The sequence below is a fragment of the Chiloscyllium plagiosum genome, unplaced genomic scaffold (assembly GCF_037043375.1).
Source record: "Chiloscyllium plagiosum isolate Xiang-an unplaced genomic scaffold, Cpla_swu_hap1 HiC_scaffold_8, whole genome shotgun sequence".
Lineage (NCBI taxonomy): Eukaryota > Metazoa > Chordata > Chondrichthyes > Orectolobiformes > Hemiscylliidae > Chiloscyllium > Chiloscyllium plagiosum.
In genome coordinates this window covers 55,320,629-55,336,802 of record NW_028270146.1, presented here as the reverse complement: position 1 = coordinate 55,336,802, position 16,174 = coordinate 55,320,629, and the positions used below count along the sequence as shown (strand labels likewise).

At 38.3% G+C, this 16,174-nt stretch overlaps 1 protein-coding gene across 6 annotated transcripts in view; it reads left to right on the top strand.

The window, feature by feature from the left end:
• The window catches only part of fermt2 (FERM domain containing kindlin 2), a 148,231-nt gene extending 143,011 nt beyond the window's left edge, over positions 1 to 5,220 (top strand). For all 6 annotated transcript variants that reach the window (XM_043697670.2, XM_043697669.2, XM_043697668.2 and 3 more), the window contains 2 exons: positions 3,072 to 3,213; positions 4,067 to 5,220. In XM_043697670.2, coding sequence (XP_043553605.2) covers positions 3,072 to 3,213; positions 4,067 to 4,240 — 316 coding nt within the window. In that variant the 3' untranslated portion in view covers positions 4,241 to 5,220. The remainder of the gene's footprint in view (positions 1 to 3,071; positions 3,214 to 4,066) is intronic.
• Positions 5,221 to 16,174: the final 10,954 nt, after the last annotated feature.

Here is a 16,174-nt window from a genome sequence, read left to right as displayed (position 1 = left end):
GCCAGTCTCAGGATAAGGGGTGGACCTTTTAGCACTGAGATGAGGAAATATTTCTTCATTCAAAGGGTAATGAACCGGTGAAATTCTGTACCACGGAAGCCTGTGGAGACCAAGTCCAAAGAAAGATGGAGGTTCTTAGATTTTAAAAGCATCAATGGAGATCACATGTAAATGGGAATATGGCATTGAGATAGAGGATCATCCATGATCATATTGAATGGCAGAGCAGGATTGAATGGCCTCCTACTCCTAGTTTTGTTGTGGAGCAGACCAAATCCCCTTTGAATATATCATGGAGATAACCTAGACCCTAAATTTTATTTAAAGACAAGCGTACAATGCTATGTTTCAGAGGTAACTTAGTTGGTTACACTACTTCGCTTTAAGCAAAACAAACTTTATCTCTACTCTATAGTTAAAATACAAGCAAAATAAAGAATTGGTATAACTTTAACTCAGTTAGAAAACTTAACAAAATAAAAGGTTATTTACTACTAAACAGCAACTGTTCCAATATAGTAACATCCCATAGACACACCCTTGACAAAAACAAAGTCAGTAAAACAGATTGCTGCAAGAATTATGTGAGCCAGAGAGAGAACCCAAGCTTTTAGCTGTAACATACAGAGAGAGGGAGAGAGAGTGATGTAGCAGCTTCCACCACCAGCTTCAAAATCCCAACAGCTACTGGTGCTAAACTAAAATCCTGATTCTGTGGAAACTTAATTCCACCCATTCATGCTGCTTCTATTGTTCCAACTTTAAATAAAAACCCAAGGCCTCACAAGTTGTTTATTGGCTTGGAAGAGGCAGCTCATCACCTATGGATCAAAACCTCTCTTCAAAAGAAACCAGGACAAAATACACCTCCATAATTGTATCATCAGAATTTTAAATGAGTGACTCCTACTACTAGATTCTCTCAAGAGGAAACATCCTCTCCACAATAACCTTACCACGATCCTTAATGTTTCAACTGAGTCACCTGTTAGTTTTGTAAACTCCAGCAAATATATACCTAGCTTCCTTAACCATAAAACAACCCAGCCCCAAACTGTTTCCAAAACATGTACATCCTTCTTTCAATGAGGAGACTGTGTACTGTATACAGTATTCCAATTCAGTCTCACCAGAACCCCCAGGAATTAAAGAATAACTTGCCTATATTTGTATTCAATGTTCCTCACAATAAATGATAACATTCTAGCAATTTTCCTAGTTATTTGCTGTACCCTCATACTTCTACAGTCTTTTATAATTCATGCACCCAAATCCCTCTCTACCTCACAGGACTGCAATCTCTTATCTTTTAGCTAATATACTTTTTTATTCTATTTGCCAAAATGGACAGTTTCATTTTTTCCCAAATTACTGTGCAGTAAGTTGAATGAGTTGCATTGGCCTATACCTGGAAGTATAGTATATTTTGTTGTTGCACAACTATGCCACATGCTTTTGAGAACATGCAGAGTTTCTACCTCTTAACCTTTAGATCATCAATAAATTGAATAACTGAAATTATTGTTGCTTTATAATTGATAAATTTATAATCCTCCTTGGGTGATCAAACAACCTACTTGGAGGAAGTGAGGACTGCAGCTGCTGAAGATCAGAGTCAAGAGTATGGGGCTGGAAAAGCACATCCGGTCAGGCAGCATCTGAGCAGACAAGCCGACATTTTGGGCAAACTCCCTGCATCAGGAATGAGCTTCATTCCTGGTGAAGGGCTTATGCCTGAAATGTCGATTCTGGTGCTCCTCGGAAGCTCCGAGTGGTTGTGCATTTCCAGTAACACACTCTGGAATCAATCTACTTGTCAACCATCCTTGTTTTAAACTCATTTCAGAAGCAGATTGTCTTTACTTGAGGTGCCTATATTTTGTGTTCTGAAGTTGCATCAGAAAAGTCAGCAATGCAGACAGAGATTAAAAACGAACCACTTAAATACATCATTTTTGAGAGATACATCCTGTGGAAATTCCCTGGAGTATTGCTTACCAGTTTGAATATAGTAATTGTCATCATCACTTCACTGTAGGCTGTAAAGTGAATGATGTTTTTATAAATGGCTGCAGTGTTATATCTTAGGTTGTGGCTGATTCACTTTCTTGTAGACGGAATCCCTACAGTGTGGAAACAGGCCATTTAGCCCAGCAAGTCCACCTTGACTCTCTGAAGAGCATCCCGCCCAGACCTCCCCGCCGATCACCCTGTATTTCCCACGGCTAATCCACCTAATTTACACATCACTCGACACAATGGACAACTTAGCATGGCCAATCCACCTAACATGCACATTTTTGAATTGTGAGAGGAAACTGAAGCACACAAAGGAAATCTAACTCTGTTTCCTGGTGCTGTGAAGCAGCAGTGCTAATTGAAAAGCCACCATGACACCCCTACTGGACTGGAATGAAATTTAATATTTAAAAATTCAGCACTGACTATCAAATGGGCCTTTTGAAACCTCATTTAAATATGAAAAAAACTGATCACAGAAATATCTCTTTGCAATTAGTCTTTCTGTGGACTAAAATGGTCTATACATTTGCTGCTACTTTAGCAAAAGTTATTACGAATGGACTGGTTTCTACTCGAGATGGGTTATTCTGATTTTTATTTCAAAAAAGTTGCTAATTTCTATCAAAAGTAGTCTTGCTGTTTAAAATGGTTGGCTACATTAAATTTTGATCTTGCACAAGCAATTTTAATTTCAAACAATCAGTTCTAGAATATTTGATTCTTTATTTTTTGGATTTTCTTGAAAAGACCAGATATTTTAAAATTTATTGAAGGACTTGTGCTGTGTGATCACTTGCATTTCTGGGAACTTGTAGTTTACGTTTATGGGCTTAGTGTCTTGCTGCAACATGCAGTGAAAACAAATGTAAAATGAATAGTTTTCAAAGAATAATTTTTAATATTTGTTCAGTATTTTGTTGTACTTTAGGTTGTTGCAATATATGGCATTTATGAAGAATGTATTGAATATTTTGTTTAAAAAGAATTTAGTATTTGCTGCCATCCAATGAAATTTTCTGTAAAAATGTAATAAATATGTTACAATTTAGATTTCAAGGAAGTAAGAAAGATGATCTGATTGGCATAGCCTACAATAGGTTGATCAGGATGGATTCAAGCACCGGAGATGCAATCAAGACATGGAGGTTCAGCAACATGAAACAGTGGAATGTAAATTGGGAGATCAAAATGGTATGATTTAATTAGAACTGTACTGAATCCTTTGCATTTTAAAGAAACTTGAAACTTGGCAACTTAGGTTATTATAACTTGGATGTTATCACAATATGTATTTTGTATAGTTATACTTGATCAATGGTTTTGTGAGACAAGCAGCGGAATCAGATATCATGTACAAGTAACAAAATCAAGCTTGAAATATCTCAAGTTTTAATTGCAGATGAATCAAATACATTTGAAAGTGCAAGTTATTATAGATTCTAGTCAGTTATTTGATACATAGTACATAGAGTATATAGAGCATATGGGATGGGAATAATTTGATTTAAAAATATTATAACTGATCTTGCAACCTTTACTGTTGAGATACAGGAAACAACATGAAAGAGGAAACAAATTCTAATTTTTTTCCTCCCAGTTTTTAAATTTTGGTTCTTCTCCTATCATTGCCCTTAAATAGATTTTCATGTTGCACAATAATTTGAGTTGATTTTCCAACATACAATTTACACAACGGTAAGCTAGTATAAAACAGCAAGTGGATTAAAATAACATTTTTATATTAGACAAATTCATTTCTTGGTGTATCTTTTGGCCAAATAAAACTTATTAAAGAATAGGCAATTATTGAAAATGCGGCATGGAGTATTAGTATTGAATAAGAATTGCAAAGCATGTTTATCAAAAAACAAGCAACAAATCTGCTGGAAAAGGAAGCGTCTTCACCTTGAGTGATTTCTTTCTGAGGCTTCTAAAGATGGGAATTCATATTTTTCATTAGTTGCTTTTATTCTACTGACCTGTTGGAGGGAGAAAGTACCAGTAGCTTTTATAAGTGTGTTACATGTTCTGTGTCCACTTTTAGGTGACTGTCGAGTTTGCAGATGACGTTCGGCTTTCTTTTATCTGTGGTGATATTGACTGCAAAGTAGTTCACGAATTCATTGGTGGTTACATCTTCTTGTCGACGCGAGCTAAAGACCAGAATGAAAGCTTGGATGAAGATATGTTCTTTAAGCTTACCAGCGGTTGGATGTGACAGCAAATCAAAGAAACATATATCCAGGCCATTAAAATGCCTTTGTTAGAAATGAGTGCTGTTACTCAACATATGCTGCTTATTCCAGCAAGCGCCTCGTACTGTAATCTTTTACCATGGACTTTTTGTTTTAGTTACCAAATTTAGTTAACACTGTATGTGCACTAACAGTAACCAGCTCCTTTTGGAATTGGCATGATCTCTCCTTCTGACACGCAACTTGAAAGACCCCTCGTTAGAAATCTGTTTCAAAGTTTGCCTTGAAACAAGCCATATAATATAATACGTAAGCTATCCACAAAGTGTAATGTCAAGGGCAGAAAAGAACATATAAAATATTTATCAAACTTTTAAATGTCTGTTTCTAACTTTCAAGATAAAAAAAATTCCCAACACAAATCCAAGACTACTACAGAAACTTTGAAAATGAAGGTAGTTTTGTTTGGAAATAAAACAAAAATACACAGCTCATTGTTTTTAGCTTGCTTACCTGAATGTCTGTTTATTAGTTTCATTTACATATTGTTCTTTATATTGCCAAACTTTTTTTTACACTTTATAGTATTATGTGAAGCTGTTTTAATCACCAGCATTAGTTACCTCTTTTATTTTCTTAAGATATAAAATCTTTCCAGTACATTATGAAGTAATTCTATATGAAGTATTTGTTTTTCTCATGTAACTAATGTAAAAACACAAGTTTTATATAATTGTACAGTTTTTAATCTATAGCATCACAAATCAGTTACAGAATGTGCTTACAATGTATTCGCTTTTAATATGCTTTTGCAGGTATCGATAGGTAACACTAAAAGTTTAATAGAAGAAAATTAATTTTTTGAGTCTTGCTTAATTATATCATGTTTCATTGTAACAGCTAGCTGAAATTGTGCCACCAACTCCTAAGTGGAGCATAACATTAATTTTGAAAACATGTATAAATGCATTTATTTTAAATAAAAGTTGTCTTTTATTTAAAATGGCCCTTTTACTATCTATTTAAAAATAAAATTTAGTTTATGGCAGTGAAATATTAGTTTTGTGCAAGTTTTGCTCAATGAGAGAATAAATGTATCTATTTTCCAGCTGAATTATCAAGTTGAGTGCTAATGTAGCAGAAAAAACCCTGCCTGCATATACAAGTCCTTCCTAACAGCGAGTAACTGAGCTGTGTTGATCACCTCTGGTGAAAATGTTTGTTCAAGCAAATGTTTCTAGATGAAGGGAGCAATGTGAAGTTCATGCAACAAGAAATGCTGGTTTGACATAATTTGTTCAAAACAAAAACTGAATGTAACTGAATTATAGTAAATCATAGCAATCTAATCTACAATTAACACAAAAGTAATATCTTGAAATTCACAAATTAAAAGGAGAAAGTATTGTAAATGCTCACTGGTAAGGTGAATGGACAGAACTTTCTTGAAATAGATCTGCTCCTGACATGGGATCAGGAACCTGCTTGTCTGATGGTAGGTTTACTCTTTAACTCAGTTTCTGTGTTTCCTCACCAACCACAGAGATAAGTGAACAACTTCCTCTCTTAAGTCCCCTTGTCAAAGCTAGGATTTTATTTAAAGGCATCCAACAGCTTCTTAAGGCTTCAACAACCACTGCAATGGAAAAGAGGTAGGAAAGTAGCCTTCCCTTCCCACGATGTCCCTGACTCTAATTTGGAGGCACTGCTGTAGGATCAGAGCAACTGAAGTGAATTGCTGCTTCCCATTAGGAGGACCAAAGAAAGAAGAGCCTCTCTAATGAAACAACTATGGATGGAGCTGGTAGAGAAAGTGAGCAGTAGGATTATAGATCCTAAAACCTGGGGACAGTGGCCCACATGTTAGGAGATCTCAGGAGGGTGCAAATGTGAGTGACAAAACACTTTAAAGTGGCAATGCCCATACTCTGTAACCAAGCATTCTCCTGCACACCACTCCCCAGACCACCCTGCACCTTCACTCATTCATCTCTTTCCATGCAGCTCCTCACATCCCCATCGAAAGGATAACATGCATGCTTATCCTGATCTTGTTGACATCTCACAGTTAGACTTCACAAATGTTGACACTGCATCCTGTAGTCACGTTTTAGTTTCTCACACTAAGTTCCTCTGCTTTCTTCTCTCACTGAAAATTGTAACTCCAAAGAGAGGCAGAGATCCGAAGGTAGCCTTTTTTAATATTTACTTTCTTAGCAGCTAGGAATGGATGCTCACCTGGGCCACAGTGAAGGAGGTCCTGTTCCATGTAACTGTAGACTTGTGCAATACCCTGCAGCCTGACCTTAAGTCATTGCCCAGATAAAGTCAAGCAAGATCCTCTGTCACCTGACAATTCCTGTATTACTACTTTCGAGCTACATCCCTATGTCTGTCTGACCTGTGGGTTTGCAAAGGGAGTTGATGCTATTGGTGTCACTGTTGCTACTACTGAGATCTATGCAGCCGCATGTTGGTCCAATATAATTGTGAATGTGGACAGCTAGGACAATCCATTCAAAGGGAGTAAAGAGCAAAGTAGGTGAAGTGACTTGCAAAAAGTTGCATTTCTAATGAAGCAGTGAAAGCGCAAGGTGAAATCTTTTATCAGCTGTGTGGAGGCATGAACACTACAATTTTTTTTTGACAGCCTGTTTATCAGTCTTTAGTTTTTGTTTTTTATTTCGAGAGCCTGAAGGCACCATTGACCAGATACCAGCAAGGTTCTTGAAATATGGCAGAGTTCTCTAAATCAATTTTAAGGATTTAGACTACAGAGGACATCACAGTTGACTAGAGGGGAGTGGTAATCATGATGTTCCCAACAAAAAGGAAATTCAACAACTGCTACACTGTAACTGGCAAAGTCCTCAGCATGTGGTTCTGCAACAGATTAAAGGCAGAAATAGATCAGGCATGTTTCTGGGTGGCAGATCACGCAGTGAGCAGATCTTTACACTTGGGCGCTGTTGCCTGCAGTTCCTACAATATTAGAAACCGCTGCTATCCAGACCTAATTAATTTCACTAAAGTTTTCAATAGCACCCATCAGCAATCACTGATAGCACAGCATCCTGAAGTGTATCTTTAAAACAAGACACCAGATGCTTCAATAAGAATCGCATGGACTCCTTGCAGCATAATCATAGGCTTTATACTTTGCATATTCCTTTTCCTCTTGGTGATTGATTTCATCATGAGAAATGCTATATTTGATGGCAATATCATCGATTGGACCTAGATTTCACAAACAATAATACCTTGCTGACTGAAGAATCATGCACACTCCAAAGACACAATGACCATTGTTGAATATAGCGCTAAAGTTGATCTACAGCTGTGAAAAGACCAAAACTATGATAACTGAACTGCAACAAGGGATTCCCCACTACCATTGGGCCATAAGAATAGAGGATGATGACCACTTTCCCTCGCTAGGAAGCTACATCTCGAGTGTGATGTAAAGATCAAAGTCCACACAAGAATTAGCAAAACAGTGTTGGTCTTCCAGTAACTGCACACTCCCAAGCCATCCAGCACCATCAATATAGCTGTGATGTTTTGGTTCTACACGTGCAGAGTAGTACCAGCACAATCAATGCCAGTGAAATATGGAAGAGAGGAGTTGGATACCAACATTGCCAATGTAAGATCCTGGGTATCAATGGGAGAGAGAATATCAACAATGAGCAAGTTTTACACTGGTCTGGTCTGAGATGCATCATGACAGACTTGAGAGACTGGTAGGACATTGTATCTGGCCTCCCAGATGCATGCCCATGCCAGTAGTTGACGGGATGCCAAAAGAAGATGGGACCATCCAAAGGAAGACCCAGCAAGAGAGTGACACCACCTGGGCTCAAACAAAATAGATTGTGAGGGGCTATCAGTGGAATCTTGCTGCCCATTGTCTCTCACCGAACTGAAGGAACAAAGTCTAAATAAGTTTATTGAATTTTTGAAGATTCCGTTTTAACAGCAGATATTCAAATCTGTTTTCTAGTTTAGCTGTTTAAGTAAATATACATTGCAGATTTGTTTTATTACATGTAGGTATTTAGTGCTTTGGCACATTCTGCTGTGTTAGAATGCAGATTTGCAGCTTAAAAGGTCCTGGCAATCACTGGACAGTGGTGAACTTAGGCCAGCTCTGCCAAGGGAGCAGTGCTAACTTGAGAGAAACTAATACCATTCTAAAGATTGTGTCTACAAATAGAATGAGGCCAAATAACACAAAGTATATACTTTTTATTGTTGCATTATGTTTGTCTCTGGTACCCAATGTCTGGCAATTGTGGGCAAATGGATTCTGGCAAAACAGATTGTCAGAGCCATCATATCTGGTCATCTTTTCAGTTTCGCTGGATATCATTACCCAGTGAAAGTTGTACAAGAACGCTGCATTGAGTTTATGTTGCAAGAATTGCTTGATTCCTAAACTGTAAAGTTGAGTGATTTGGAAAATCAATGCTTCTAAAACCTGAATTGGCAGCTTGTTAGTGTAAATGCAGTATTGCAAACTTCTAAATTGCTATGATCTCAATATTTCAGAGAACCTTAACAGGATGAATTTAATCTATAGTAACTGGAATCAATGTTACTTTCTCAATAAACATGATCTTGCTGCTGTGATTTGGTGATGACCTGGATAATCAGATAATTTTGAGCACCCACACCGTAAATGAGAACAATTTTATTGATCGTAAAATGAATGTGTTTTTATCCTTGAGCTGTTTGAATGTGTTTTCAAATTTAAGTGGTGAAAGGGATGTTATCTGCTATTAAAAATAGAGATATTCAGCATGGGAACAGACCTTCAGTCCAACTCATACCGACCAGATATCCTAACCTAATCTAGTCCCATTTGCCAGCACTTGGCCCATTTCCCTCTAAATCCTTCCTATTTGTATATCCAACCAGGTGCCTTTTAACTGTTGTAATTGTACCAGCCTCCACCACTTCCTCTGGCAGCTCATTCCATACACGCACCACCGTCTGCGTGAAAAAGTTGACCCTTATGTCCCTTTTAAATTTTCCCCTCTCCTACTTTAAACCTATGCACTCTAGTTCTGGACTCGCTCACCCCAGGGAAAAGACCTTGTCTATTTATCCTATCCATGCCCCTCATGATTTTATAAACAAAGTTTGTGAGAAGATTTGTAGCTTGGGTGCTCGTTATTGTGGTTCTGTTCGCCGAGCTGGGAATTTGTGTTGCAGACGTGTTTCGCCCCCCTGTCTAGGTGACATCCTCAGTGCTTGGGAGCCTCCTGTGAAGCGCTTCTGTGATGTTTCCTCCGGCATTTATAGTGGTTTGTATCTGCCGCTTCCGGTTGTCAGTTCCAGCTGTCCGCTGCAGTGGTCGGTATATTGGGTCCAGGTCGATGTGCTTATTGGTTGAATCTGTGGATGAGTGCCATGCCTCTAGGAATTCCCTGGCTGTTCTCTGTTTGGCTTGTCCTATAATAGTAGTGTTGTCCCAGTCGAATTCATGTTGCTTGTCATCTGCGTGTGTGGATACAAAGGATAGTTGGTTATGTCGTTTCGTGGCTAGTTGGTGTTCATGGATGCGGAGCCACGAAACGACACGACCAGCTATCCTTCGTATCCACACACGCAGATGACAAGCAACATGAATTCGACTGGGACAACACTACTATTATAGGACAAGCAAAACAGAGAACAGCCAGGGAATTCCTAGAGGCATGGCACTCATCCACAGATTCAATCAATAAGCACATCGACCTGAACCCAATATACCGACCACTGCAGCAGAGAGCTGGAACTGACAAGCGGATGCGGCAGATTCAAACCACTACAAATGCTGGAGGAAACATCACAGAAGCGCTTCACAGGAGGCTCCCAAACACTGAGGATGTCACCTAGACAGGGGACAAAACGTCTGCAACACAAATTCCCAGCTCGGCGAACAGAACCACAACAACGATTTTATAAACGTCTATAATGTCACCCCTCAACCTCCGATGCTCCAGGAAAAATAGCCCCAGCCTAGTCAGCCTCTCCCTGTAGCTCAAATCTTTACGCTGGCAACATCCTTGTATATCTTTTCTGAACCCTTTCAAGTTTCACAACATCCTTCTGACAGGAAGGAGACCAGAATTGCATGCAATATTCCAAAAATGGCCTAACCAATGTCCTGTACAGCTGCAACACAACCTCCCAATTGCTCTGACCAATAAAGGAAAGCAAACCAAATGCCTTCTTCACTCTCCTATCTACCTGCAACTTAACTTTTTAGGAACTATGAATCTGCACTCCAAAGTCAGTTTGTTCAGCAGCACTCCCCAGGAGCTTGCCATTAAGTGTGTAAGTCCTGCTCTGATTTGCCTTTCCAAAATGCAGAACCGCACATTTATCTAAACTAAACTCCATCTGCCATTCCTCAACCAATTGGCCCATCTGATCAAGATTCCGTTGTAATCTAAGGTAACCTTCTTCACTGTCCACTACACCTCCAATTTTGGTGTCATACTCAAACTTACTAACTATACCTCTTAGGTTAACATCCATATTATTTATATAGATGACAAAAAGCAGTGGACACAGCATCAATCCTTATGGCACACCACTGGTAACCTCCAGTCATGAAAGGCATCCCTCCACCACCAGTCTCTGTCTTCTACCTTTGAGCCAGGTCTGTATCCAAATAGCTAGTTCTCCCTGTATTCCATGAGACCTAACCTTGCTATCCAGTTTTCCATGAGGAACCGTGTTGACCGCCTTATTGAAGTCCATACGGATCACGTCCACTGTTCTGCCCTCATCAATCCTCTTCATTACTTCTTCAGAAAACTCAATCAAGTTCGTGAGACATGATTTCCCATGCAAAAAACCATGTTGACTATCCCTAATCAGTCCTGGCCTCTCCAAATACATGAAAATTCTGTCCCTCAGGATTCCCTCCAACAATTTACCCACCAACAATGTCAGGCTCACCAGTGCATAGTTCCCTGGCTTTTCCTTACCACCTTTCTTAAACAGTGGCATCACGTTAGCCAACCTCCAGTCATCTGGCACCTCATCTGTGACTATTGATGATGCAAATATCTCAGCAAGGGGCCCAGCAATCACTTAAGCTTCCCACAGGATACACCTGATCAGGTCCTGGGGATTTATCCACTTCAATGCATTTTAACACATCCAGTACCACCACCTCTGTAATATGGACATTTTTCAAAATGTCACCATCTATTTCTCCATATTCTTTATCCCCCATGTCCTTCTGCACAGTAAACACTGATGCAAAATACTTGTTTCGTATCTTCCCCATTTCCAGTGGTTCCACACATAGGCTGCCTTACTGATCTTTGGGGCTCCCTATTCTCTCCCTAATTACCTTTTGTCCTTAATATGTTCTTAAAATCCCTTTGGATTCGCCTTAACTCTGCCAGAGCTATCTTATGTCTCCTTTTTGCCCTCCTGTTTTCCCTCTTAAGTATGCTCCTACTACCTTTTACATTCTTCTGAGGATTCACTCGATCTCTACTGTCTTCACCTGAAATATTCTTCCTTCTTTTTCCGAACCAAAACCTCAATTTCTCTAGTCATCCAGTTTTCCCTACACCTACCAGCCTAGCCTTTCACCCTAACAGGGATATACTGTCTCTGAATTCTTGTTATCTCATTTATGAAGGCTTCCCATTTTCCAGCCATCCCTTTACCTGTGAACATCTGCCCCCAATCAACTTTTGAAAGTTCTTGCTTAGTATCATCAAAATTGGCCTTCCTCCAATTTAGAACTTGCCCTTGTCTATTGCTAAAGCCTGGTTAAAATGAAGAATCAATTATTTTCATTCATTCATTCCTCACTGGTCTTTACAGGGAAGATATTAAAAATTTCCATCACCACTTAAGAAAATGGTGTAAATGACAACTTAATGACCCCTGATACCTTCAGAGCAAGTACTTGTTCAAATATTCAAATAAAATTTCCACAAAATTAAAATTCATATAATAAAATACTTCATTTTTATGGAAATCTGAAATGTGAATTTTTTTCATTGTAATTCTGCAATTTGCTGTATTGTTATTTTATATAGCACTGCAAATATGGTAAATCATTTCCTCTGTCATGTGTGAAAAATAAAATTTGCTATTAGGGAATTTAAAGCTGCTGATTATTAAAAGCAGCATGTAGCTACATAAGTTTATTGTTACGTTATACCTATACACCTGTACTAAATTTTAGGGGAGATGATGGCATTATCACTAGATAACTATTAATTCAGGGCCCCAAATAATGTTCGAGGGATTTGGGTTTGAATCCTGCCACGGCAGATGTTGGAATTTGAATTTAATGTTAAAAATCTGGAATTAAGAGTGTAATGGTGACCATAAAACAATTGTCAATTATTGGGAAAAACCTATCTGTTTCACTAATGTACTTTAGCAGAAGGAAATCTGCCATCCTTACCTGGTCTGACCTACACATGACTCCAAACCGACAACAATGTGGTTGACTCTTAAAACTTTATTTTATTGTTATATTCTTAACTTTAAAAATATCTAGAGCAATAAAATGTCATTTTTACCTCATATCTGCATCAGAGTACATTTAACAGTTGCAACAATGTGTGTGGTGGACGAACAGAGTTTTTGCCAAGCATTTGAAATCAGAAATGAAAAAGTGGTGGTTCAACAATCGTTTCTCTCAAAGGACAAACTGATCCTGAAATGCTAATTAGCAGGAAAATGGACTGTAGAAAATTTTCATGCATTCATTAATTTGATTCCAGTGAACCTTTGAACTGTTGTCATCTGCCAGTTACAGCTTCCAAAACAGAGCTTGATTATTGATGTGTAATAACTATCCTAGTTAGTTAAGAATGAAATTATTATTGAATTCTAATTCCAGTAAAAGACAAAAGGAGCTAGTATAAAGGTTACTGTAATACAACACTCCCTTGAATTAATTCAGGGGAGGATTCATTCTCCACATTCACTGTACATGACATTTAGTATATGTTGTTTGTTCTTCCAAGTAAATATGAACAAGGGCAAATGGCATATTTTTGCTATTCACATCAAACACTTCCAATTCCTGTACAATGTAGCTTAAAAGGAGAGTATAGCACTTCACTCTCCTTCACTTCAATCTCAAACAAGCAGCCCTAAAATTCTGATGAATCAATTATTGCCATTATGTTAAGTATTGCATCTGCAATGTTTTGGTCTAAAACCTTACAATGAATCACCCAGAAAGTGGACACATACTATAAGAGGAGTTTGATTTGCTTTATTGTAATCAGATGTACCTAGGTACAGTGAAAAGCTTTGTTTGCGAGCAGTACAGGCAGATCATAGCAAAAAGGACATACAGATCATGGAGTGCTTAAAGTGAAGCATACAGGGTTATGGCTGCAGTAGGAGGGTGCACAAAGTAAGATCAACATTATTTGAAGTTAGAGAGGTCCAATCATCAGTCTAACTACAGCAGGGAATAAGCTGTTCTTGAGCCTGATGGTGCGTGTGTTCAAGCTTCTGTATTGTCTGCCTGACAGAAGAGGGAGAAAGTGAGGACCGCAGATGCTGGAGATCAGAGTTGAAAAGTGTGGTGCTAGAAAAGCACAGCCCGTCAGGCAGCATCTGAGGATCAGGAGAGTTAACATTTCAAGCATGAGCTCTTCATCAGGAATGGTTGGGGAGGGGCGGCAAGGGGGCTGGGAGATAAATAGGAGGGGGGTGGGCTGGGGAAAAGGTAGCTCTTTGTTATTTTAGAGTTTAGAGTGACCATTTGAACCCAAAGCTTTTAGCATTATTTTGCATCACATTGTAGCCAACTAAGCTAACCAATACTATCATGATCACTGTGCACTAGGTAGAAATATCTCCAACCAGTCTGCAGGAGATGCATCATATTACTGAGATAATTGGGTTTATCAAGATGGCGATGTAGTTACTCTGAGTTCTTGTCCTTGAATCAGGTGATGATTTTGCTCTAAGCCTTTGTTTCTGTAATTTTCAGCTGTTGCCACAATCTTGACTTTTTCATCCATTGAACAATCATCTCAGAAGAAAGTAATCTTAATTATGCAATGAAATGTTTAAAATAAGAGGCACTTTTTAATGTGCTTTCAAGAACAATGACTGCAGGTCCAAAGTGGCTTAAGGTCTTTAAATGCATTTCCGTGCATTTCTTGCATTAACTGCTCATATTCCATTATTAATCATCTCCAGAATACCTAAGGATCTGCTTCTATTCCTTACCTACACATTGAAAATTGGTAGTACTGTATGTTTGGCAGTAACTTTCAGAAGAGGTTGGAAGCTGCATCGCTTGAAATTGATTTCAGGAAGTCCTCCATATGAAGAACGATCAATATTTGGAACTGACACTCAAAGATTTTTATTTAAGATAGTTGAGCTTCGAGGCTGCTTTCACCTCTGACAAGATCTTTGGTATATTACTTTCTAGTTATCAGGGTCTGTTCTTTGATTCCTTGTGTGGAATGATGATTCCATTCCATTCCAAGCAGTAATTGATAGAAATGGCTAAAATTCATCAGCCAAAAGCCGACAATATTGGACTGTAGTTCTTCCACAATCATGATAGTCTCCCATGAATTTGTCCTCAGGATTGGGATCGACAGATGGAATGGCATTTTCATATCTGTTTATTACTTTGTTCAGGAGTATATTGTACTAAGGGTGGCTTATTATTCACTGAAAGCATCACTTAGGCATGCTAAGAAATTAAAATTGTTTGCTGTGAGACATTTAGTTCATTTTTAATCTATCGTCATGCTTGATTGATCAAAACAGGCAAGTAGGAAATCCTGTATAGGGGCTCTTGTGAGACAGTAGTAGTATTCTGTATCTATCTCAAAGCTAGGAGGCCTAGATTCAAGTCGTGTCTGCTTCAGAAGCTTGTAATAGCATCTCTGAACAGGTTACTTGAAAAATATCTGTAATACTCTGCAGTTTAATAGCACAGAGCATTAGTAATCTTCCTGCTACTAGCAACTGGCTGTTAAGTCTGAAGGTTCCCAGCTCTCTGTAACTGATCTACTTTTTCATAAAAAATTATTAAGTTTGACTGGCTGACAGACAGTCATCAATATTGTCTTGCTGTCTTACAAACCTGCTTAACTTAATTGGATTATTGAGTTAAATGGTGTGTTGACTGACTTCATATTTTCTATTACACTATGTGTCATCTTGGAATAAATTTGATCCAAAAGAAAGCCTGCTTATCCCTCACTGCTAAAGGAGCATGGTCAACAATTGGTCATTAGGCCACAGATGACTATGTGCTTGAGCACTTGTTTGATAAATAGCTCACATAACTTACGATATAAAATGTGGAGATGTTTTCCCATTATTTTCACAACTACAGTATTTTTATATACCATGGTTCCACCATTTTATGGTGCAAACATAAATCTAATACTTACAACGGTATGCTGCATATCTATTTATAAATGCACTGGTAAGTATAATATACGATTTTTTTCCTTTCAATGCTGTTCTCTCTGAGCAAATGAAGTAGCTCATTCTATGGGTTTTGTTTTGTATCTACTGTTGCACTTTGCTGCCCTAGCCTGAGCATGGGCTAATGTAGATATGAGGAGGTGGCTTCAGCTGTGTAACAAGGCAGACTATGCTCATTTCCAGAAGGATTTGCCAGACAGCAATTACACAGTCTGTGCACAACTGAAATAGACCATTCACCTCAATTGGTTCAACTATCATCCATGCATTCTCATCTAACCTAATAGAACATCAGCTATTCCTTTCTCCCACGTATGTTTACCTAATTTCTCCTTAAATACATCCATACTGTTCACCTCAGCGTTTCTTTGTGGCCATGAGTTCCATATTCTCTAAGCAGTCTCTGAATAAAGAAATTTCTCTGTTGGATTCATGGCCCCTGGATTTGGTTTCAGAGGAGACATCTCTACATTAACACTGTCAATGCCATCTATAAAGATATCATAGAA